General features: G+C 40.6%; 1 protein-coding gene across 1 annotated transcript in view; it reads left to right on the forward strand.

The window, feature by feature from the left end:
• TSNAX (translin associated factor X) overlaps positions 1 to 24,409 on the forward strand; it is a 44,174-nt gene extending 19,765 nt beyond the window's left edge. The window contains exons 5-6 of the mRNA XM_084624842.1: positions 17,801 to 17,928; positions 22,294 to 24,409. Of these exons, the coding sequence (XP_084480968.1) occupies positions 17,801 to 17,928; positions 22,294 to 22,671 (506 nt within the window). The 3' untranslated portion in view covers positions 22,672 to 24,409. The remainder of the gene's footprint in view (positions 1 to 17,800; positions 17,929 to 22,293) is intronic.
• The last annotated feature ends 2,397 nt before the right edge of the window (positions 24,410 to 26,806 follow it).

Here is a 26,806-nt window from a genome sequence, read left to right on the forward strand (position 1 = left end):
CACCTTGTTCACAGGGACTTCCACTCTCTATTCAGGAGTAGGGGTGGCAAAGAGAAAAAGCATTGGCTCGGGGACCGATGGGAGTGTGATGCGTTTCTATGGATGATTGTGCTGATGCTGGTATCTAAGGTCATGGCATACTGTCAGGAATATGCAGGAAATCGGGAGGGGAATGAAGGGTGGTTAAGCAAAAATACTATTGGGATAGAAGAGACTAAAATTTATCATGAATAACCATAGTTGTAAAGAAGAGTCATAAAGAAAAATCAGTGAGAAAGGTACAAGCCTTATTATTGGCTTGCATTTCTAAGTCTATCATTGTGACAAAAAGGTTGGATAGTTCATTTTAAAAAAACTAGAGGCTAGATTAGTTACAGTGGAGCTTGTAAACTTGCTAGATCTTTCATGAAAGTTACAATATCCAAGAAGCCTTTACATAGCGGCTAGAGTTTTAACCTTGACCTTTTAATAATTTTAACATTTTCTGCAAGTTAGTATTTAAAAAAAAAAAAAGCCCTATGCACTTGTTCTTGTTGAGGACTAGTACAAAAAACACATGCAAAGTTTTTTGGACCAAAACATTTTTGAATTAAGCATGAAATGACAAAAGAATTTAAAAAAAAGCCAGTGTCTCATATCTCAAAACCAGCTTGTTCAATTAACCTCACACTTCCTAAAAATATTCTCCTCTGGCTAGAAATCAAACATGAAACATCCTCTCGCTCCCCACCCAACCTCTCCCAGAAAGAATAAGGAGGGGTCATAACTGGATTTGTAATGGAAACCATCTTAACCACCTTAATTATGGAGTCATGACTGTAGCTGCATAATAAAGCTGGCTGATATTTATTTTATTTGGTATAATAACTGTTAGTCTATAAATGGAACAGTGCTAGATGTTTGGGAATATTATTTGCCACTTTAATTGTTAAATGTTTTTTTTGGGATTACTCCAAACAGTTGTTCTTTTGACTTGAAGTTAAAACAATTCTGGCAGAGCACTAAAGGAGTTCCATGCTTTCCCTCATTAAGAATAGTGCTAACAGCATGCAGGATGTTTCCCTAAAGGATACTTGTATGAGGTCAAACGCTGAGTATAGCACTAATAATTGAACAACAAAAACTGATGCCTGTTTTCTACACTTTTCTTAACAGTACAGATTGTCCCAAAGGATGATTAAACAAGCAAACAGAGATACTGAAATAATGAGTCCCTTTTTTAATGTACAACTCTTAATTTATTATGTTGTGAATGTCCCACTTTGCTGATATTTTGAAAACGTTAACATTTGGAATATAGAATTCCTGCCCCTTGCCTCAATTTGGAATATATATCAAATATATCCTGTGAGGAAATGTGTAAAGTTTCTTTAAAATTTTAGCAGGAAGTCAGTCAGGAGAAGGACTGGGAAAGATTCTAGGCATAAGCTTTACAATGAAGCAGAGAGAGTAGCTTTTCATGATGACTGTTTTGTCTATTCTAATAAATGAATACTGTGACAATGTCACTAATGTATGCCAAATGCACACACCAAACTTAAGCACCCCAAACAACATGCTTTATAAATCATAAATTATATTTGTGGAAATATTTCAAAGTATATTCTGAGACTAGTTTGCATAAATGTAGTAATTCCATTATGCTCAAAAGATGAGAAGCACTTAACAAGCTTTACCTTCTTAGGCAACTGAAAGCAAATATTTATTATAGGGATTGAGGTAAATTAGGGTAGCCATGCATTTGATAGACATTCATACTGCACATAGTTAGGACTTGTGGGTGATGGAATGAAGTCCCTAAGGACCCAATCTAGATATTTGTCTAAGCATTAACCAGTTGGGGCCTGATTCTGATCTCTGTTACATCCATGCAAATCAAGGGAATTGTAAGATCTTCGGGACAGGGACAGTCTCTTCTGCAGCATGCCTAGAACAGTGGGGCCCTGACCTGTTTGGAGCCTCTCTGCCCTACTGTAATACAAATGAATAATAATGAGTGTAGGTAGGGCCTTGTCTAGCTGAGCTTTTCCATTGCATTATGGCTGGTGTTCCTTTACTGGTAGTAGCAGTGGTAGAAACTCTTGCAAAGGAGATCATGAGTTACCATCAGTTTTTTACCACCATGTCTACACTTCCTCTCAACAGGATTAGATGACATTGTTATAAAAATGTCAGCATCTTGTGTTGACTGGTGCTCCCATGGTTGCTGTGCTTGGATGAGCTGCAGTGATGGGTGCAGCAGTGGAATTACTTATGAAAAATCTCAGTGTTGACACAGTCTAAGAGCACAGAATGTCTCCTCCGTAGGCACTTCCTATACTAGAAAAAGAACTACATTGTGACATTTAGTTATGGCCAAACAGTGTTATAATATGGCTTATTCTTGCTTGTGGCCTTGTCCTCTTTAGGGACACTGCAGTTCTAATTAATATGGTGTGTACAACACTGGAAGCCAGTCTCCACCAAGGCTCCCAGCATTGTTGCATTCGCCAGTGTAGACAAGGCCCATGTGTTGATGGGTGGGGAAGTGTTATTGTGCTGCTAAAGGAACATGTTTTAGCTTAGATATTTACCTGCGTCATAACGTGGGATGCTAGCATGAATGTTCATTTTCCCCTCTGTCCAAATAGGCAAGATTAAGCCATGTTTAAACATGGTTATTTTTGTAGTGTCTGCAGAGCTCTGTTGACTAGAAACTGTACTGATTGATAAGTTTCTGCATAATGACATACAAGCATTTTCCCATTGTTGTGTTTTTGTTCTCACTGCTTTATTCTTTATCTTCCTTATACGATAAACATCTCGTACTGGAGCTAACCTTCACAACTCCTTTTTATGTATATTTCTAAAATAAAACAACCTTTACATTCAAGAAAAGAATATACAGTTCTGAAATAAGAGAAGTGAGAATAGTTATCCACAGTTGATTTTAAGCAAGTTATAAAAGTATTGCAGCAAAATAAGTGAATGACGTGTTTAATCATCTGCTTGAAAGCTGAAATGGTCTAAAAATAAACTTAGTAAGGCATAATAAATAATTGTAGAAGGATCACCCATGAAGATAATTCAGTATCCTTTAAATACATAAAGGGGAAGAGATCAATGAAGGAAGTCATTGGCCTATTGAAAGATATTAGGGAGAACTTAACACAGGAACACGTTTGAGCAGAAAAATTAATCGAGTTCACCTCCTCCCTCTTCATGAACAAGAGCCAGGTAATATGCCAGAAATGGAAACAAAGTTTCTTGACGAGGATACTGAAAAATTCAAGAATTATCAGTGTACAAGCTGCTGTTTATCCAATCTAATTTTGTTGATAGACTTTGTTTTTAAACACAGTTGATTAAAAATAGCTAAATGGTGACTTTTCTTAGCCAGTGTCATTACTCTTTCAGATCTTTGGGATTCTTTCCCTTCTTAATTCAGTCTTGATGAACTATTCTATTCTCCTATTCTCTCCCCACCCTCCTAAACCATTTCCATTCTCTTCCAAGCAGCAAGCATAGTTAGCAAACTTAAAACCTCTTCTCTTACTGACTGCTGCAGTATTCATAATATCTGTGTGAGAATTTAAAGAATTGTTTCCATTGTGAATATGCAGTGATCTAAACTTAATTCAACCACTGTTCAACAGGATATAATCAATGAAATAATTGGTTATCAGCTGAACTCTGGAAGAATTAGTGAGATGAGAACTATGAGGCTAAGAGGAGACTTGGGATATGCAATAAATTCAGGGTTTCTCAAAGTTTTTCATAGTACGGGTCAGCTTATAATAGATACCTTGTGTAGTGTACATCACTCCACCCATTGACTGGACCCCTCCCTTCCCATTTGTAATGCTGTAACATCACTGCAGCAGTTGCTTACATGGAAAATTGATATTAGGGAAGGATATAGTGTGTGTTAGCTGTCTTTTAATACAGTTATTAGTAGCTGGAATTTGGAGGAGCCAGCATGATGTGAGCAGTAAGTTCTCTAGCGTCCACAGGCAAGTGCTATACACATCACCTGTAGCTTACAGACCACAGTTTGGGAACAAACCCAGGAAGAAAATGAGAGGGTCAAGAGAAACCTTGGAGGACTCTATCATCAGATGGCAAATGTGTCATAAGAACTGCACTCCAGTGAACAAAACTGATACAGAATAGAGTATAACCAGATTTGATCCTCTTTGTGTTGAATCCATCTGATCGGAGACCCAGGCTGTCTGGGGCAGAGGGATGATCCTGACTGCCTCTTTCATATCACTGAAAATCCATATTTCTGTGATTAGCTGGCCACCAGTGACAACTGTGGGTATTCCTCCTCTCTTCTGCCAGTCAGGTAGGCCGCTCAGGCACAAACAAGGCTCCCTTACAAATAACATTGAGCTTGTCCTTAATTTTCTGTTGTGATGTAAGGTAATGTGCTCTCTCCCTTCCAAGGGCCTTTTGCCCTGTTTCTACAACACTCTCTCCTTCCAAGAATGGAAAGCAAAGCAACAGGAGTCAAGCTGAGATCTTTCATGCACGCATGATGTTACAAAGCCACTACACTGACTTGAAACTTCAGCTTTTTTCTTTCCTGATCAAGGACCAAATCCTGCTTCACTTGCTCCATGGGCACAGAGCTGTGAAGCTGCTCTAGATATGCAGCCCTGCACCTCCCCCAGAGTTGGAGCCTGAGACTCCATTCCCACTGTCCTATATCAGTGAGGATGCAGAAGGGTGATGTGGGGAGAGGAGGTGCCTCCTCTAGCTTCCTTGTGCGTGGAAGGAAGTTTCCCAGAGTGACAGACAGGTAGATAGCAAGGGGAGAAGGCTGAGCAAGACTGAAGATCAGACCTCTTGAGTCCATGGAAAATAGACCAGGTCACCCCTCGAACATGTGGAGGACTGAGTTCCCCCTTCCAGATCCCCTGGTCTCAGAGGTCTAGTGAGATGGGGGGACAGGGAGCTCATATGAGTTCTTTCCCTTCTCTGCTGTGGTTCCTGACCACAGTGCAGCAGCCAACCAGTCACTTTGTTGCTACTAAAAGAAAAGGAGTACTTGTGGCACCTTAGAGGCTAACAAATTTAGATTGTAATGGGTTTTTTACCTTCAGTCCTTTTGGTATGATGTCCATCTGTTTGCATTTGGAAAGGAAGATGATGTCTGTCTATATCTGTACGAGTTTTTTCATGACGTTGATAGATTTCCACTCCATATGGCTAAATTCAGTGCCTTGCATAATGACAGGTCTCTGAAACCTGCCTTTGTTGCTACTGCCCATCATGACCACTAGAGGGATTGGTGAGGCTGGCTCAGGGCACCCCTCCACAGGAATAAAGGAGTCTGCACCTTTTTAGTTTTGGCCTCAGATTTTTAAGTAGTGTAAAATTTGTCATATAACAGTGAATGTGACATCAAATCTGATATCCCATCCTCAGCACAGGCCTCTAGTGGATACTTTGGCGGAAGAACATCTCCTTTCACCCCCATCTGCCATGCTACAATGTACTTGACCAGTTGTGCAATGCTGTACAAAGGGAAAAATTCCTTCTTCACTCCTGTATTGATCAGCTAATGCCCAGTGGGATTTGATTACTCCTATTAACATATCACAAGTGGGTAAACTTAGCATTTGATTACCCCTCAGCTCAGGAAACTAATACTTTTTTACCGCAATTGTTATTGGTCATAGTTTTCCAGCCCCCTTTAAAAATTCATCTAGAATATTTGACTCTTTGATTTGTTGAATTCAACAGAATGACTAAATTTTTGTGACAAAAGTCAATGCAAGAGTATAGAATTGATCATGGAACATCTATAAGAGATGCTTCAAGTAGGAGCAAAAGACAGGTATGAGGCCACAGGTGTATAAAATTCATCACCAAGTATGAGCTTTGTACAGAAGAGATGGCATTTGTGACATTTTGTTAGTTGCCGCTTTTATCTTTGAAATTTTGTCTTTAAATTAGCTATAAGACCAATGCTATCTTTAACCTTGCCGTGTGTATGAAAGCCTGAAAGCAGAGCAGAATTGTGACTGAGTTATACAATAGTGGAAAGGATGCTATAGAGACTGTTAAAAACTCAATAGATTTTCACCTGCCTTTTTCCATGCTGAATTTATACCTTGTACTTTAGTTAACAACAAACATTGCTGCATCATTGTGTCTTCATATAGTTGGGGAGGCAAATTAGAGCCTTGACTGAAGGTGCCATTCTATTTTGGTAACTTTTAAATAAAGGTTTTTGGATAAAATAAGCAAGTGTATAAACAAAATGCCAACAAAGTACTAAAACATGCAGATATGAGCATTTTAGTACCTCAAATAAACGACCACAGCATATACAGCAGAATCCATCCTTAAAAAAGTAGCGGGGGGAGAAGTGGGAGGAAGGGAATGTAGAGGAATTGTAATTCTTGATGGTGAGAAAGCATTATGTTAACTAGCAGAGGACCCTTCAGGCGCATACCATAATTACACACAACATATGTGGGTCTTGTCTATATGAGACATTTGTAGTGGTTTAACTAATTATATGATATTAAACCTGTGTACTTAAACCAGTGCAAAAGGTTCTGTGGATATGCTTATTTCAGTTTAGTTTGTCACTTAAGAATCTGTTTAAATGGAGATACACATTTCTTAAACTGCATTAAGATTGTTCATGCGGGTTTGCGCTGGTTTAACTAAATCAGTTCAAAAGCTGATTTGAGTAAAACTGGATGGAGCAGCTTGCCTGTGTAGACATGGCACAAGTTGTATTCTCTCCTAAAAGTTGTTTCAAGACTCCAAAAAGCTGTATAACTCAACATGGCATATTGACTCAGTCTTTGAAAAGTTGCTACAGTGAATCAAAACAATAGCAAATAAAACACTTTTTAAACTTAAAGACCTCTATGAAGATTTTGGTTTAATGCTCTGTTTGGCCTTGTTAGCGGTCTCCGTTGTGCACGGGCCAGTGTTTAGTATTACTATAGCTCTTTTTTAAAAAGCTTTTCTCACAACAGGATATCCAAATCACTGATGTCTGAGGAAAGCTGGCTCTAGATTCAGCTTTCTTTCTGCATGCTGTTATAAAATTAACCTTTGACTTCACTCCATCCCCAAATATGTAAACCTTAGGACACTACCACAGCAAATAAGCAGCTGGTGGATAGTTTTAAAGAACTTTAAGCTTTCGTATAATCAACTTCAGTTTCTAGTACTTATCACCGAAACAGAACTTTGTTAATGTGAATCTAATAAAAGCTATTTTCCTGAGTCTGCAGAAAACTTGAATTGAAATAAAGACTGAGAATGGTGAAAGATATTAATCTTAATAGGGTGTCAACTCTGAAATCTAATGATCACATTTATATTAGGGCGGCTGATTAATTGCAGTTAACTCATGTGATTAACTCAGTAATTAATCATGATTAATCAGTTTTAATCACACTGTTAAACAATAGAATACCAATTGAAATTTATTAAATATTTTGGATGTTTTCTACATTTAATATATCTGTCTTATTCTGTGTTGTAATTGAAATCAAAGTGTAAATTTTTGTTTACAAATATTTGCACTATAAAAATGATAACCAAAAGATAGTATTTCAGTTCTTCATACAAGTATTGTAGTGCAATCTCTGCTGTGAAAGTGTCACTTACAAATGTAGATTTTTTTTGTTACATAACTGCCCTCAAACAAAACAATGTAAAACTTCAGAGCCTAAAAATCCACTCAGTCCTACTTCTTGTTCAGCCAATTGCTAAGACAAACAAGTTTGTTTACATTTACTGGAGATAATGCCACCCTCTTATTATTTACAATGTTACCGGAAAGTGAGAAAAGGCATTTGCATGGCACTTTTGTAGCCAGCATTGCAAGGTATTTACGTGCCAGATATGCTAGGCATTCGTAGGCCCCTTCATGCTTCGGCCACCATTCCAGAGGACATGCTTCCATGCTGATGACGCTTGTTAAAAAAAAACAGTGTTAATTAAATTTGTGACTGAACTCCTTGTGGGAGAATTATATGTCTCCTGCTCTGTTTTACCCACATTCTGCCATATATTTAATGTTATAGCAGTCTCAGATGATGACCCAGCACGTTACTCATTTTAAGAACACTTTCACAGCATATTTGACAAAACACAAAGAAGGTACCAATGTGAGATTTCTGATGATAGCTACAGCACTTGACCCAAGGTTTAAGAATCTGAAGTGCCTTCCAGAATTTGGGAGGGACTGCTTTCAGAAGTCTTAAAAGAGCAACACTCCGATGCAGAAACTACAAAACCCGAACCACCAAAAAAGATCAACCTTCTGCTGGTGGCATCTGACTCAGATGATGAAAATGAACATGCGTCAGTCTGCACTGCTTTGGATTGTTATCAAGCAGTACCAGTCATCAGAATGGACGCATGTCCCCTGCAATGGTGGTTGAAGCATGAAGGGACATATGAATCTTCAGCACATCTGGCACGTAAATATCTTGCGATGCCGGCTACAACAATGCCATGAGAATGCATCAAGTGACATTGTAAAGAAGAATCGGGCAGCATTATCTCCTGCAACTGTAAACAAACTTACCCATTTGTCTGGGCGATTGGCTGAACAAGAAGTAGTACTGAGTGTACTTGCAGGCTCTAAAATTTTACTTTGTTTTATTTTTGAATGCAGGGGTTTTTTTGTACATAATTCTACCTTTGTAAGTTCAACTTTCATGATAAAGTGTTTGCACTACAGTACTTGTATTAGGTGAATTGAAAAATACAATTGTGTTTTTATAGGCCAGATACTTGTAATCAAAAATAATAAAGTGATCACTGTACACTTTGTATTCAGTCTTGTAATTGAAATCAGTATATTTGAAAATGTATAAAACATCAAAAAAATTAAATAAATGGTATTCTATTATTGTTTAACATTGTTATGAATCCAGATTAATTTAATCATGTGATTAATTTTTTTAATCACTTGACAGCCCTAATTTAAACATTAACCCATTTGATTGTTTTACTGCCGTTTGTGTTTGTAGAAACATTCAGTTAATTATCTGGTCCAGTTGGATATTCCAGTAGTTCTCTAATTTTGTCATCCTGGGGACAAGCTTACAAGAGAGATCCTCCAACCCACATCAACCCATTAATTTGCCATTGCTTTATAAGTGTTTAATTTTGAGGATCAGGAAAGGCACCCCACTCTGGTGGTGAGCGTTGCTGTAGTCCAATTTTATGAAAGGATGTTCCACAGGAGTCCAGTTACAGGTTTTAAATAATAGGGATGAGAGGGTAGCTTAGTGGCCTAAACATCAGATTAATTTTTCTAGACCAATACCTGTACCATCTGCAGGTTCAAATTCTTACAGGCAAATTTCACAACACTCACTCATTTACCCTTGAGTGATGCCCTGCCTTCCCCCTCCCATCCTGCAGCACAGCTGATATCTCATTCCTGTTGAAGTGCAAGGGGTGAACAGGATTTCCCCGGCTGTTCTTTCTGTGGCCACTGTGTGGTGGCAGCAAATCCCAGTACTGCATTTCCGATTGCTGTACCCAGTGCCCTGTGTCCTGCTGCGCAATGTAGGAGGGAGTCAGCACTGTCTCATTTAGCCATCTCCCAGCAGTGGAAGTATTAAGAGATTGAGGGTGGGGAGGAGAGAGGAAGGAAGTGTGGGGAGAAAGAATGAAAACAAGACTGACGGGGGAGTAGGAACAGACAAATAATATGCAGGAAGAGAGAAAATAGACTCATTATTGCCAACCCTGAGAGTTTAAGAGTTATAAATTACTGGCTGAAAGCATGAGATTATGTAGAAATGTAGAAAAGAGTCTACATTCAAAATTTACACTAAAGTTTAATTGGCTGTGTTTCTTGGTCTTCTGCATTTTTTTAACCTTAAGGAGGTAGCCCCTTAGCCCCAATTTGGGTGCAATCATTTCAAGCTGAAATTTCAGTATGCATATGCAGAAATGTGATTCCCCACCACACCTCAGGCAGGCACGGGAGCTTCCATTTACCTACTCTAATCCCACAGATTGGACAGCTGCAGTTCTATCACTGTCCATCCCCTTCCCATAGTACTGGTCTGTCTCCCTCACAGCTCCTTCCCTTAATCTCCCGTCTCTCTCCTCAGCCTCCTGGCCCCATCTTCCTTTCTGCTCCTCACAAATTCCTGCTTCTTGTGTGTAACTGTCTGGCAACATCTTATGTATTTGCAGTTTCCAGCTATACTAGTAATGTTGAGATGACTGTCTGTTTTAGGGGGTGTGCCCCCTAGTTGCTCCAGCTTTAAAATGAAATGAACTTTGAAAGAAAATCATCACCAACATTAACGCAAACTGAAATTTTGGCTATTTGTTTAGATTTCAGTGGGGAGTGACAAGGAGTGTACTGCTAAAATCTGTTGTCAGTTTTGATCTCTGAATCGGGTCCCTGTAAGAACTTGCTTGAAAATCTTTCTGCTGAATATTTCTACTGAATGTATTGGGACTGTGTGCAGAAGATCTGTTTGCTAGAAAAAAAGTTACTCAATCTTTCAGTTTTCAAAATGCATGAGAACGTTAGCATAGCTCATTACTGCCGTTCATTGCATTTCTCTAGTAGGATAACTGGTGGTGATGGAAGATTAAATGAACTATTGTTGACATACAGTAAATGTAACAAAACATGCCAAAACCTCTTCTCAGTTCTGATACACTGTATCTGTATTTGTAGAAAGTGCTACTAGAAATAATTAGAGATCTTTAATTGGACTTCTCCGTGTGGGTACAGGAAAATAAAATAAATTACATAAAAGCAGCCTTATAAACAACTGTTACCGGCAGCACAATCCATAAATAATCCTATTTTGGAATATATCCAAAACAAGAGCAGAAGGGGAAAGGTATTGTTGGATGGAATAGTGAAATGGGATGGAATTTTTCACCTTGGGGATTATTTGCTGAGAGTAGCGGATGTCCTTCCATTAAGCTAAAACATAACATATTTAAACATCCTTTTACCTGCACATAAAAACACCTTATTTCAAGGTCGTGGGTCATTTAAATGTCATCTTTGAACTACTTTTGGCAGAGAGGGGGCTTTTAGAAAGACTTATACCAGGGGTTCTCAAACTTCATTGCACTGCGACCCCCATCTGACAACAAAAATTACTACATGACCCCAGGAGCGGGGACTAAAGCCCAAGCCCTGCCGCTCCAGGCAGCGGAGCCGGAGCCGGAGCCAAAGCCCAAGCCTCACCGGCCAGGGCTAAAGCCCCCAGGCTGTGGCTTCGGCCTCAGATCCCATCAAGTCTAACGCCAGCCCTGGCAACCCCATTACAATGCGGTCCTGACCCACAGTTTGAGAACTGCTGCCTAATACTATGGTCAAGTATGATTATTTTTATGGAAAAAATAGCGAAGTAGTCATTACCAGGGAGCCCAGAAATGCTATTGGAAGTGGAAACAGCTCCAAATGGGTGAGTAATTTGAGCTACCAAATAAACTAGACATATTTGGAAGACAATATACAAAACATTATGTAAGCATAAATATTATAATTCTGAAAGAAGGAGACCTTAACCAAAATCGTGGAAGGGTTGAATGAAAGCAAATGGCAAACCAGATGTTTTTGTTTAATGCTTCTGAGCGAAAGTTAGTGAAAGTGAAACAGGCAGTGTGAGAAGTGGGAGTTGAGAGGTATGTGGGGATGATCAGAATGTAGGACAAAGTAAAGGAAAGAGAAACAGGATGTGTGTGCAGGAGGTAGAAATTGAAGAAGGAAAGAGGAAGCTGTGGATGGGTGAATTTAGGGAATGGGTTGGTGTGATCAAGGGAATGATGAATAAGGAATTTGGGCGCTCACTTGATCTCTTTTGGCAGAAGTAGTTGATTAGGCCCCTGATCCTTCATTCCCCGTTGATTGTCCAGGCCAAAGACAGCAGAAATGTGCTCTGACAGAGGTTCCCATGTGTAATGCTGCTATATCTGGTAGCTCACTGCTTATATACAGAATGAGAGAAAATGTCGTAATGAATTGTTGGTCACATATCACTGCATCATAACAGAGTACAAGATGAGCCTGGGAAAGGATAAGTGGTGAAATCCAACAGTTTCTACAACTTATAGGTTAATAAACCTTTTGGGGGATTCTGATTGAGCACATTCCTTTTACCAGCCTTTTATACTCATGTTCAAAATGCTTTATTTACATTGTAGATTTTTAGGTGTAGCCTTAGATTGTTCTAGCTTTTCTCCCCAATCACAGGGGGCATAATCAGAGGCAGCCTCTAATGGCTCTTCACCAGTGAAGAGCATTTTAGGGTGGCTTCTGAACAATGAACCTATTTCCCTTACCCTGCCAGCATCATCAAAATAGCATAAAAAGGACACAGTTGTTCTTAAATATCCTTGTAGGTCACCATTAAGCAGTTTATTAATGCTGTAGTATGACAGGCCTTCTATAGGCTGATTCCCCCCCGCCCCAAACCCTCTCTCTGTTCCCCTCTCGATCACATTGAACAGCACCACCATTTTCCCTGTTGCTCATATACATATTCTTGGCTTTATTTTTTGACTTTCCTTTGATCCAGGCTGCATCTAAATTTGCTGCATCTTCCTACACATCATCTCCAGGAGTGAAATCCTGGTCCTGCTGAAGTCAATGGCAAAACCCCCATCAACTTCAGTAGGGCCAAGATTTCACCCCAAGATTCAATCTTTCCTCACTGCCCACACTGCCAAAACTCTTGTCTAAGGCCATATCATCTTGTGTCTTGAATACAGCAGTCTCTCCTCTCTGGCCTCCCGGAAGTGTATTCAAAATACAGCTGCTAAAATAATTTTCCTGGCATGTTGCTGTGATTGTCAACCTGCTTTTTTAACTCTCTCCTTTGGCTGTTTATCTTCGAACATGTCAAGTACAAACTTCTTGTCTGCATTGTCAAAGTTCTTCACATTTTAGCCCCACCATACCTATCTGCTCTATTACGTTACTGCAGTGGCTCTCAACCTTTCCAGACTACTGTACCCCTTCCAGGAGTCAGATTTGTCTTACATCCCCAAGTTTCACCTCACTTAAAAACTACTTGCTTACAAAATCAGACATAAAAATACAAAAATGTTAGTACACTGACTGAAAAATTGTTTGCTTTCTCATTTTTACAATTATAAAATAAATCAATTGGAATATAAATATTGTATTTACATTTCAATGTATAATATATAGAGCAGTATAAACAAATCCTTGTATGAAATTTTAGTTTGTTCTGACTTTGGTAGTGCTTTTTATTTAGCCTGTTAGAATACTAAACAAATATCTAGATGAGTTGACATACTCCCAGAAGATCTCCGCGTACCTCCAGGGAGAACAGCTGCCTTACACTCTGCCAGCCTCAATTGCCTGCTTATGGGCACTTATCATATACTTTCCCTAATTCAGCCCCTTACAAAGGAGGACGAAACTCCCAGTCCAAATCTGTCAAGCTACCAAGTGATCTTCCTTCAAGTCCCTCCTTAAATCTCAGCTTAAATCTTCGGTAATGCATACAGAAAACTGCAATCTGGTAAGTGCTAAGCAGGTAGTGAGTTGTGTTTAGTACAGTTCACTGCAAATCGTATACACAGCTAGTCTATGCTAAAACAGCATATGTCATAAATATAAAGGGAAGGGTAACCACCTTTCTGTACACAGTGCTATAAAATCCCTCCTGGCCAGAGGCAAAACCCTTTCACCTGTAAAGGGTTAAGAAGCTAAGGGAACCTAGCTGGCACCTGACCCAAAATGACCAATGGGAGGACAAGATACTTTCAAATCTGGAGTGGGGGGAACAAAGGGTTGGTCTGTCTGTGTGATGCTTTTGCCAGGAACAGATCAGGAATGCAGCCTTACAACTCCTGTGAAGTTAGTAAGTAATCTAGCTAAAAATGCTTTAAATTTCCTTTTGTTTAATGGTTGGTAAAATAAGCTGTGCTGGATGGAATGTATATTCCTGTTTTTGTGTCTTTTTGTAACTTAAGGTTTTGCCTAGAGGGATTCTCTATGTTTTAAATCTGATTACTCTGTAAGGTATTTACCATCCTGATTTTACAGAGGTAATTCTTTTACCTTTTCTTTAATTAAAATTCTTCTTTTAAGAACCTGATAGATTTTTCATTGTTCTCAAGTTCCAAGGGTTTGGGTCTGTGTTCACCTGTACAAATTGGTGATGATTATTATCAAGCCTTCCCCAGGAAAGGGGGTGTAGGGCTTGGGGGGATATTTTGGGGGAAGACGTCTCCAAGTGGGTTCTTTCCCTGTTCTTTGTTTAACACGCTTGGTGGTGGCAGCATAGGGTTCAAGGATGAGGCAAAGTTTGTACCTTGGGGAAGTTTTTAACCTAAGCTGGTAAGAATAAGCTTAGGGGGTCTTTCATGCAGGTCCCCACATCTGTAGCCTAAAGTTCAGAGTGGGGAAGGAACCTTGACAGCATAGTATTTGTTAGCCCATCTTTTCTCTTCCTGCTTGCCCCTCTTACTTGTTTGTTTAATTTACCTGTTATGTCTTGCTTTTTTAAGTTGTAAGCTCTTTGAGGCAGGGTCTATGACTTATATCCCATACGTTGCTGGAAAACAAAGCCCCCACCTGGTGGTACCACAATATAAATTATTAATATTAAAAGATCCTCTTCATAGGTGTGAATTTCACCCTAGCTACAGGATGTAAGGAACGAATCAATTAATTGCTGTGATACATCTTGATTTTAGTAAGGCTTTTGACAGAGTCATGCATGACATTCTCATAAACTAGAAAAATGTGGTCTAGATAAAATTACTACAAGGTGGATGCAAAACTGGTTGAACAACGTGTGATGTGGTGCAACTCAACACTGCGACACCTGCTCCTTGCTGTCCTGGGGTTCAACTCTGCTAGCCAGTGCTCCCTCTTCCGGTGGTGTCTCACCATCGTCACTCCCAGGACCACAGCATCCTCTTCATGGAATAGCCCTCCAGCTGTGCCACACTCTGTGCTCCCCCTTCCGGGGGACCTGCAGTCATCTGTCCAGCCACTTCCCTCAGTGGCAGCTGCAGCTCAATGTCTGGCCAATGCCTCAGTGGCAAGCGGTGGAGGGGAACGGATCCAGGCCCACCCACTACTCTGGGTGCTGGCCCAGGGACCCTGTAGATGGCCACCCTGCTGCATCCCCTCCAGCTCCTCAGCAGATCTCCCTGACCTACTTCCCCATGGCCCCAGCACCTTCTGTGCCTTTGCCTCAGGGCCTCAGCCTGCAGATCCCTGCAGCCCACCAGGAGCTGCCTTTTGCTCCCTCGGTCTCTGCCTGCAGCACTGCTCTGTCCAGGGTTCTTGCTGCCTTCAGCCTATAAGGCAGCCAGTCCTCCTCCCTCTTCAAGCTCTAGGGAGTGACTGAAGGTGCTTTGTCCTGCAGCTCTTCTTATATGGGCCTGCTGGGCTGTGATGGCTGCTCCTCTCAGCCCTTCTCTGGTTGGCTGCCTCCTGCGCAGCTTCCCAAGGGCTCTATTAACCCTTTGGAGCCCAATGTGGGCAGCCGCCCCATCACATACCCTCCCCCTTAAGACCGACTTCCCTGGTGGGGGGAGGTTACCTCCCCTGCTTCCCCTGCAGCTGTGCTCCCAGGGTGTCCATCTCCTATCTGAGGTTCTCTATTAGGAGGAGCAACTTGTCATTCTCCTCCCTGGTGTCCCTAAATTTCTCTATGTGCACCTCTGCACTGTCTTGTACAAGGCCAGCTCGGTGGCTTTCAGCCTCTCCCATAGCCCTGGCTCTTGCTCTGCTGGCTCTCCCAGTACCCCTTCTCCCAGGGTCTGAGTTCCCAGCTCCCTTCGATTGGTCTCTGTATAAGTCCCCACATCCTTCAGCTGGATGTCTAAGGGACTTATCCTTCTCTTCCGTTTCTCCTTTCTCTCCTGCCTGGCCTCTTTGGCCTTCTCCACCATCTTGGTGCACTCCCTCTGGGTATCTGTCATCTCCTTCTGTTCCTTTCTATCTCCTTTTCCCTTCTGCTGGCTTGGGTCCCCTTTCTCATCCCCAATCGGGATGCTGCCCTTCCCTGGGCTCCTGTTCTGTCTGTGAGGGCACTGCCTCTTCACATGCCTTGATTCTCCACAGGTGAAACAAGCATCCCCCCTTCCTTTTCTCTTCACAGGTCGGGGACCTTAGGGTTTCCCTGCTCTCTTTCTTTTGGGGATAGACTTCTCCTCTTCCCGATAGGGGCACACGCTATTCAAGTGTCCCCTCTACCCACAGACATAACGCTGCCCTTCTTGGCCTCCTGGCCTGACCCTGGAACCTGTCTTCTTGCTCCAGGCTCTCTGGCCCCTGATCACCTCCTGGAGGGTCTTGAGCAGATAACGCTGCTCTTCTGCTAGTTGCCTCAGGCATTCCTGCAAGTATCCCATTGTTGCTGCTGGTTCTCCAGGATCTGCCTCACCAGGGCCTGAATCCCTCTTGGTTACTCTTCAACCCCCTTCATTGGAAGCGGCAACTTTGAGGTCCAGCCTGGGAAGGTGCACCTGCCTTCTGCCAAAAAGGCCTCCGTACATGGCAGCTCCATAGTTCCTTTACCCCCCAAGTATCCCTTAAATAGTCTTTCAAACTCCCCTTCTAACAGGGGCAGCTGTCAAACAGTCTCTGAGTCTCTCACTCAGTCCCCTTCCCTCAGGAGCGACTGAATGCCTACATTCGCCACCACATGTGATGTGGTTTGACTCACCACTGTGGCGCCCCTGCTGGCTGTCCTGGGGATCGCATCTGCTAGTCGGTGTGCCCTCTTCTGGTGGCATCTCACCACTGTCACTTCTGATCCAGGGACCCATGTCACTCACAGGATTGTGGCATCCCCTTCATGACACAGCCCTCCGGCTGTGCCGCACTCTATGCCCCCCCCCTGTGATTTTTAAGAACAGGATAGATATGTCATGAATGGTCTAGGTATACTTGGTCCTGCCTCAGCATGGGGGATGGACTCAATGATACTTTGGGGTCTCTTAAAGCCCTACATTTTTATGATTCTGTGATTTCCCACAAAAGAGAAGATGTGGGAATCTTGGGCTGAAATCAATACTTTCCAGTAATAACTAAATGGAATAATGCAAATTCATATTTTCTTGTTATTTGAAGAGCAAAAATCAAATTATCATGTGGCTCTTGGTCCGCACACTATATGCACCATGGCTTTGTGTCTCACTTAGTCAGTTTCACCACAGGCTGTATTGAAGGAAAGTACAGCCAGACAGACTCAAGGAGAGAGAAAAATTATCTGGAAAATTGGTCTTTTAGCCATTGTGTGTGTTCACTCATCAAAAATACTCAATAGTGGGGACTGCCTGAATAAAGAGTGCAGTGTCAGGCTTAGCATTCCTGCAAATGCTTCTGTTAACAGAAACTTTAATTTTCTCCTGAACCTTTCAACTGTGGTATTCATTTCTTTTTCTATCAGAGAAATAGTCTGTTAAAACAAATTTCTTAATACCCCACTGTAAGGAGCTGCTGTATAGTGAGAACAGACCCGAGAGGTCAGTGGGAGCAGGATCATGCTTTATATTACGATTACAAAAGCATATGGATGGGAAAGAAGTTCTATGCATAATGTACCCTTCTGAATAAAATATGCTGAAAATGCATATCAGTCATGATGTTGGTTTAATGTCTTGGTTTGTAGATGGGGGAAGCATATTAGGTAAATAAAATTATGTATTCAGTTCCTATTTCTGTCTTTTGCACCATTTTCACTTTCCTTTTGCAGGTGACCTTGAAAATAGTCTTTTCTAAAATATTTCTGTAATTGTAAGCATGGATATCTGTTGAGAAGTTTCATTAGTTTGACTTCTGCTGTTCCTACAGGGCTTCAGGAATATGTAGAGGCAGTGTCTTTCCAATATTTCATCAAAACACGATCATTAATTAGTGTTAAGGAGATCAACAAACAGCTAATATTTACAATGGAAGACAAAGAAGAAGAAACAAACACGGTAAGAATTGTTTTGTTCACATGTGATGAGCTAGATTTATCCACTTTTATTTGCAAAGAAACCTTCTCATACTTAGTGTTTCTAATATATTTATCATATATTTTAACAGCTTCTGATGATCATTCCAATTTTTTATTTATAGGAAGCAAGCTCTTCATAAATACATAGTTGTGATTTCCTTGGTAATACGACATGCTAGGGAAATGTATTGGTGCCGTAATAAAAATCAGTCAAACTGCAGAGGCCTTCAGCCTACAGCTGGTTAGAGATGGTTAGTGCTGACAACATAATGGACTAACGAGGTTTTAAAGTTACAGAATACTGGCATGTGATCAAGTAAGTCCAGTTACTGGTTTAACATTTGGCCGAAACATGCTTTTCATGGATAGTAGAAAAAACCTAGATCTGTGGCATGTGCCTTTTATTCATGGACCAGGCTGAGCCATTTTCACTGGGAAAAAGGGGCAGTATATTAGCATACCATTCGATAATTCTGGAGGAACTTTTCTAAATTTTGTAATGCATATTGCCTATATGATTATATCCAATAGGCACTCAGATATCATACTGATAGGGGTAGCATAAGAACCTAAATAGAAGAAGCGAATGAATGTAAGGGGTACCGTAACTTCAACTGATTGAGTCCCATTGCTCAACAATGAGCTAATTACAGGAGCCAACTGCAGAGAGTGATAAGAGGAAGGGTGTTGTCCTGTGTCACAGTTTTATCAACTTGCAGTTTTTTCACTATAATCAGTTAGTATTAAAATGCACGTTCTCTGTCCTAGCAAGGTCATGGATAACTCTCTTAAAATTAATCTTGAACTTCCCCCAGGGAACAGACTTGCTTTCCTTCCTTTCCTATGCCTAATACAGCATCTTCCATTTCTTGCCCTTCCTCGCTCCCCTACCCATCCTTAAATAGAACATTTTGTGTATGGCCAAAGTACATCCTGGCCATCTTTCTTACGCAGCCTTTGGATGAACATTCTGTTTTTAAAATTTATATTCGGATGTAAAGTGGATCAATGTGGGGAATGCTTAATGTCACTTTAATTGCTATTCTAATGAGACATTTGCAGTCTTGAAAGAGAAAAATCTCAAATGACTCTGTATGAAGATGTATGTAGCTGTCCACATTGGATGGTCATACCGGTGGTCATCAGCATCAGTTATTTGGAAACCAAAGAAACAGCTGCAATTCCTCCCCAAAATTTTTGAAAAAAGAATAAAGTCTTAAGCATGCTATGATGCGATATTAGCATTGCCTCCAGAAAGTGACTGAACAGGTTTGTTCTGAGATGAAAGTTTGTTGGTCAAAGGAAATGATCATTACTAGACTATAAAAGCTAAACTCTGATGTCTACAGCCAGCTGTGAAACAAGGCTTATAGTATTATTTTTTTTCTTTTGGCACCTTAGAGACTAACCAATTTATTTGAGCATGAGCTTTCGTGAGCTACAGCTCACTTCATCGGATGCATACCGTGGAAACTGCAGAAGACATTATATACACACAGAGAGCATGAAACAATACCTCCTCCCGCCCCACTGTCCTGCTGGTAATAGCTTATCTAAAGTGATCATCAAGTTGGGCCATTTCCAGCACAAATCCAGGTTTTCTCACACACCCCCCCCCCCCCGCCAAACTCACTCTCCTGCTGGTAATAGCCCATCCAAAGTGACCACTCTCTTCACAATGTGTATGATAATCAAGGTGGGCCATTTCCTGCACAAATCCAGGTTCTCTCACTCCCTCACCCCCCTCCAAAAACCACACACACAAACTCACTCTCCTGCTGGTAATAGCTTATCCAAAGTGACCACTCTCTTCACAATGTGTATGATAATCAAGGTGGGCCATTTCCAGCACAAATCCAGGTTTTCTCACCCCCAGACACACACAAACTCACTCTCCTGCTGGTAATAGCTTATCTAAAGTGATCATCAAGTTGGGCCATTTCCAGCACAAATAAAGATAATAAATAAAGACTAATAAAGATAATCTAATAAAGACCCACTAAATTGGCTTCAGAGCGCTTTCGGGTTGACCCCGGTACTCCAGTTCCCAGAGAAGATTAAGGTAAGTCGACAGGAGAGCATCTCCCGTTGACGCAGTGCATTTATTCATGTAGCTGGAGTAGTGTAACTTAGGTTGACTTACCCCCATAGTGAAGACAAGCCCTAAGAGTGGTCATAGAAATTAAACAGTATAACAGGTCGCTGCGTATATTTAGGACAAGAAAAGGTTTTATGGGATCCTGAAAATTAAGGAGTGTATTGTTGTGTAACTCCCCAGGAAGAGCTCCAGAGCAAAGTAATAGGTATGTATTGTGTTACGAATATACTAGTGAAAATGGTCAGTGCCATTTAGAGGTGTCCCTTATGCCACTGCTAGTTGAGCAATTGTAGAGAAACTGGAACCACTGTTAGCAGATCCAAAGTACTCTTGTAACGTCAACTGGACACAAAGAGATTCAGTGTTGCAGTCAGGTTGTTCAGAATTGAGAAATAAATAAATCCCTTCCCACTGGCACTGTAGGCATGCTACACTCTTCCCCTAGCTGCAGGAAGAGAAACCTCTGTCACCACCTGAGCCCGTGGCTCCCTCTGTGACTGTAGTGCCTACCATTATGGATCCTGTTGCCCTTGCCTTCCATCTCCAATGTCTGTTTGTGTGAGAGAGAGAGTTTCAGAATGTCTCTCTGTGTTTCCCGCTCTTTTCAGCTCATCTTTCAAAAGCCGCAAAGGAAAAAAGTCTCAGCCATTATGTTACTTTAGTTTCCAGATGAAAGTGTATTTTGCATTTTGTACATACCTCTGCCCAAAATTGTTGCTGAAATTTCATGGCGACAGTGATGCTTCAGCAGCCCAAAATGCCAAAAATGTTTGAGAAATTTCCTGGAAAAATGTTTGCCACTTTAACACAACATTACTAAGTCCTAATTGTATTCAGAAGTCTGTGTGTTGAGTAAGGTGCAAGTATCTTCATCGATAAATATTCTTTCTCCTGAAAGAAATGCTGTAAATGTAATATGTGGTGTCTTTAGATTGCTAGCCTTTTGAGTTGAACACTCAAGCAAGCAGCTGCATAACATTTCCAGGCAGCTGGAATTCAACTCTAGGTATAATATTAAGCAAATGTCTCTAGAGAAGAGCAAACATCTTGAAGACAGATGTTCAAGGGCTGCCGTCCCTGAGCAATTTGAAACCATGATGTCTTAACATTTTAATACATTTCAGAATGGTCAGGCTTCAAATACTACCACTAACTGCAGCAAGTGTTTTGTCCTGTTTGAAGTGTTGATAAGGGAGACTGGGAATTCTACATGGAAGAGCACAGCACCAGTTCTGCTGCTGCAGATAACTCATGAAAAATCATTTTATTTAGAAGAAATTATGTTGTAAATCATGCTTTTCATAGTTCTCTTCTTATATTCCTTACTACTAAGGATATTTGCAAGGAAATGAGATCTTTATTTGAGTTCATCTGCTCTTGCTGAAGGCAGAACCCTCTGTGACCTACTCGCGTTCACAACAAATTGTGATGTCAGAAATACAGGGTTTATGACTTCATGTGGAGAAAAAGTAGCAGCAGCAGATGAACTCTTAAGAACAAAAAATCAGTTTTTCATATACCCTGGATGTCTTGGAGATATAGAATGTGGGAAGAGATATACAGAAATTATATGATTTAGGAGCAGAATCGCTTCTTGATAAAACATTATTTCAAGTACTCCATGAGGTATTGGTTACTTTTAATAAGATTCTAGAATAATAGATCTGGAGAAAATTCCAGAGCAACACATCCATTTATTCTTGAGTCCTGGTTTTCATGGTAACTACATTTTGAAATATTGGATTGTATTACAAAATGGTAGGATTTATTTTTCCTAACCCTGGCTCTTACATTGACTTCTGCACTAGCATTGGGCAGGTCAGTTAGGGCCAGATTTTTAAACCTGGCGGCCTGAGGTCTGTGCACAAAAATGTAAATGCAAGTAAACATATATGCAGAGACAAATTTGGTAACTGTGTGTACAGATATAGATGGTAGATGTAGGGCCTGGATCTCTGTCTTCAGTGTTTATAAATGTTTGTTTATGCATTTACCACGGTTTTCTCATCTGTGAAGTGTAGAAGATACTTTTGTGCCTTACAGGTGTATATAAGGGTTAATGAATTTATAAAGTGCTGTTGAAGCCTAACCTGCTACTATACAGAAATGCTATATAGTTTAATTTTACTGAATGTTTTTCAATTGTTGTTGGTCTACAGTTATGCCAGTTAAGACAATGTGTGTTTAAACTGGTGCAAACCACCATTTCTTCATTTTTTGATATTCTGTCTTGTGTTTTGTCCTCAGCCCTCCTCCAATCCATACGATAAGCAGCTGTGCACTTGGAGCCTGAAGGTAACACCTGTCGATTACCTGCTGGGTGTGGCTGATCTAACAGGAGAGTTGATGCGGATGTGTATTAACAGTGTTGGAAATGGTGATATAGACACCCCTTTTGAACTGAGCCAGTTTTTACGTCAGATTTATGATGGTTTTTCCTATATTGGCAACACTGGACCCTATGAAGTGTCTAAGAAACTATATACCTTGAAGCAGTCTCTGGCCAAAGTAGAGAACGCTTGCTATACATTAAAAGTGCGGGGTTCTGAAATCCCAAAGCACATGCTGGCTGATGTGTTCTCCACCAAAGCAGAAATGATTGACCGAGAAGAGGGTCTTTCCTAAAACAGTGAGACAATCATGGCCCTGGGATGTACAGTTGGAAGCTTGTTAATATTTGGGTTTGTTTTCAATAGACCCTCATCATGACTTTTATGTAGTGATGTTTTTAGTTTTACTTAGCAGAGCAAGATTATTTGCAAAGGTAACTTGTAACCAAAAAACAAACAAACCCTTAACATAATGTGTAAGTGAACAAATATTTGAATCTCTCCTCTGTGGGAAATCTCCTGTTTTCCTCCCCTCTATGTGCTGTCATAATGGCTAAATGTCAATGCTGCACTCAGTGTTGGTGTCTTTCCGTGAAATGGATTCACTTCAAACTGTCTGGGCCACTGCATCAGCTTCAGTGATCACCTGATGCTCAGAGCAGGTTGTGAATAATTGACTTTTGTGATTGTGCATTACCCACAGATATCTCTTGGGCTCCACACCTTAGTGTAGCCTGTTTCTGTGTACCCCCATGTCAGAATGGGGCGGGGGCAGGCAAAGCCTGGAGAAGCAGTAGCCTCATGTTTTAATCAGAGCAGAACAAACCCAACCTCCCAGCATCTAAACCTACCCTGGTCTTTGATCCAATAGATTATTGGGATCAGATTGTTTTTATAGGCCCATTTCAGCATACTTCTCTGATGCTGGGTCTCCATTGTTTAATTCGTATTTGCTTAACTCGAATGTTTATCTCAATGGAACTGAAATTGAAGCAGAGCCAAAGGTACTGTGAACCTGTAGTTTGGCTGACTAATATTTTTGAACATGAAACTGAAATTAAAAGTTTTCTGCTCACTGATAAAACTCATAAAACCTGGTAAATATTGCTATATACTGGCCATTTCAGGGCTCACGGCTTTATTTTAGGTCTGCCTTGTTGCCTTACTGTTTTGGCATCAGTTGGAAAATCCTTTAAAAGATTGAATGCATTGTTTTAAATTTAAAGAATAAAAGCTTTAACTGATGCAGAATCTTAGTTTGCTGAATAGACCTGTTCTTGCACAAGTGCAGAAACCTAGCCAAACAAGTTTATCATGGATAATTCAGCAGTAGGACAGACTTGTTGCTTGATGCTGGTTGCATGCTTGTCACCTCAGAGGATACAGGGTTAAAGACAGTGGGTAGAATTCTGCCCTCCACTATATTTGTGGAACCCCAAGGGACTCCAGTGGAGTTGAACTGGTGTTAGCGAAGAAAGAGTTTGGTCTCGTGTGTTTAACTGAGATGTGACTTATCCCTTTGAAATGTGTTGCCTTGTGTGTCTTAATACTATTATGAAGTAGAAATTGCAATAAAAATAAGGCAGACAGGCACATTCCCTGCATCTGTTTGGCATTCTTGAGCTCATTGGCAGATAATCTGAATTCTCACTTGTGTCTAGAGTTGTGGAAGCCCCTGGAAAATGTATGTTATGCTGAGGGGAAACAGCAGATAAAATAATATGCTCTTCAAAAAAAAAAAGGTACTCCAGGAAATAGGCGCCTCAAGCACAAATGAAAATACTGCATGTTTTTTATTTCTACTTCCATATGATGTAGTACTGCCAATATTTTTCCTGTTAACATGGTGTGTCCTAGTTAACTTGGGTCATCTGATGTATGACCAGAACAACAGTTACTTACAGTGTTTATCACAGGTTTTCCCATTGTTTCCATGTAAAGCAATATTTGGTGAGTTGAAAAAGGAGTGTTTTTCCAATTGTTTAATACCTTTTTAAGTGCTTTTTTTGAACAATAAAATCATTAAAAAGTTATTGTGAATGAATGATAGTTCTTTTACCTATCAGTCCTATTTGAGAATACTTGACTAGTAATAGTTGAGTGCATTCCATTCTTACAGTTCAGGACTTCAGAGTTCAGGACTTCAGAGTTCAGAGGTCTGACTCATTCCCCATACTTGTACCTCATGATTGGCATTCACCAATACATGATCTCATCATTGTTTCTCCCCCCATTAATTTTATCCTGCTAATTAAAAAATAATAATGCAGCTATGACTGCACATGGGCCTTCCATGTGCATAGTCAAATGTAGAGCACTTAAAGAAGTTGCCACTCTGATGGCAAGACAAGTTTATTTCTGGGATGAATAGACAACAGTACCAAGTGGCTGTGCCTGTTGTATCTACAGCCTGATTATGCAGGTGTGCTGAACACCTAGAGCTTCAGCTGAAGCTGGTGAGAGTATGGTACTCCATCATTTCAGTAGGATGGAACTTACATCTCTCAGAAAACTTGCAGTAAGATGTACTTGTCTGAAGCAAAACCATGAAGAGAGAACTGCTAGAGGCACCATGAGATGTTAAACGGAAGTCTCTTCTGTCTGTTCTGGGCAGCTATCCGATAGGAATTAAAATGATCATATAGGCAGTGTTTCCCTCTTTCAGTAAAACAGATTCTAAAGCCCAAGCTGCTGCATTTGCCATTGATGAGCACATAATGGCTACCATATTTCACAGAACAGCCACTGCACTAGTACCATCTCTCATTGCTTTTAAAGCATTTGGAAACATTTGAATACAAAAGGAGCAATTCTTCTCTTTGCACAGTCTCTTAAGAACAGTTCCACATTCTGCCTAATATATATTGGGTTTAACAATTTTGAGATTGGAATAAATTTTCAGCATGGCTACAGAAGATATTTAATTTTTGTAAATGACGTCAGGCATGATTTTTAAGCCTCCTAGGGGCTCTCCTGTCCAGCAAATCAAATCCATGAGTAATCATTAGTAGGATCAAAGTGTGTGTGCTATATTAAAGCACCATGACAGACGGGAAATAGCTAATGGCTTGCAAACCTCTTGCTCAAGGAAATATTCCCCCCGCCCCCCCAACAATTAGACTGTAGTTGTTTGAAAAGTGACATCATTTATCAACAAAACAAGCTGCTAAACAAGCAATGGCAGTTTTCCCATTTCTTATCCCATTACTCTGTGGAGCCATTGATATGCTTGGTATTGAGCCAGAACAAGGTGACATCATAGCAGATGTTTCATGAAGGCTGTCTTGCGTGCTAAAATCATCTGCCTTTTAAAAATCCTCTTTCTCAGAGAAGTGAATTTTCTTTTTGGTTCACATTTGTACAGAAACTACGCAGTTGCAATGGGGAAAAGAAACCCATCCATATTCTAGCTTTCCTTAACTGCCAGTGAAGCTATGTAAGAGAACAGCTCCCTGTTGACAGAACATGTAATATTATTTCGACTTGCTGTCTTGATTATTTTGGTTTTGCACAAGGTATACCATAATCACACACATACATTTTAAACTTGGTATCTATACAGTACCCAAAATGTATATAGTGCTTTATGGAATATAGAACAGACATGGCCTTTGCCCCAAGGAGTTTACAATCTGAGATTAGACCAAACAGAGCAAGGAAGATGGCAAGTAGAAGGGAGGAGATGGAGAGGAAGGGAAGATGAGGTTTATATCAAAAGAAAGTAGTTGCTTAGTTTAGTGCTTGCCCGATTCTGAAAAGAAGCTTTAAAGTTTTTCAGTATGAAAAGAATTACAGTAATTGTTCTGTTGCTGGGATGGAGAAGAGAGTCACAAAAGGGGAGAATGAGAGGGTGTTTGTGGGAGGAAAGTGAAGTGGAGTGTAAAGGGAGATGAAGGCAGGAGGACTGTGGGGGAGGGTAGCCAAGGATGAAGATATCAGGGTGAGGTGCAAAATAAGCTAGATACGTCTGGTGACGTGAGGTGAGACCATGGGAGGGTTGTGTGGGTTAGGAGTGACTTGCAGAAAGTTAGACAAATCATTTGAAACCAGACGACTTTGTTAAGAAACAGATTTTTAAGGGATTCAATTGAAAAAAGGTGCTGCAGAAAAGGAAAAGGGTGATTCTCCTCCTCACCCCCCCATCCTTATCCCTAAAGTTAGGCATCTAAATGAAGAGAGCCTGGTTTCAGAAGGTGCTGGGCGTCCTATTGGAGTCAATAGGAATTGCACATATGGAGCAGCAGCACTTGCAAGATTACGCCTCTGCCAAAAATTAACAAAACTTACGTTTTTGTTTTTATTTTCACACACAGCCTGTGGGGGGGAAATGATCCAGTTCACAATTTTTAGTAAGTACAAAGAGAACATTTTACATCCACCTGTATTTTGGCAGCCACAATCTTTGTTGTGAATCATAAGCCTTTGTAAGC

The sequence above is a fragment of the Lepidochelys olivacea genome (genome assembly GCF_965140295.1).
Source record: "Lepidochelys olivacea isolate rLepOli2 genome assembly, chromosome: 3".
In the NCBI taxonomy this organism is placed as follows: Eukaryota; Metazoa; Chordata; order Testudines; family Cheloniidae; genus Lepidochelys; species Lepidochelys olivacea.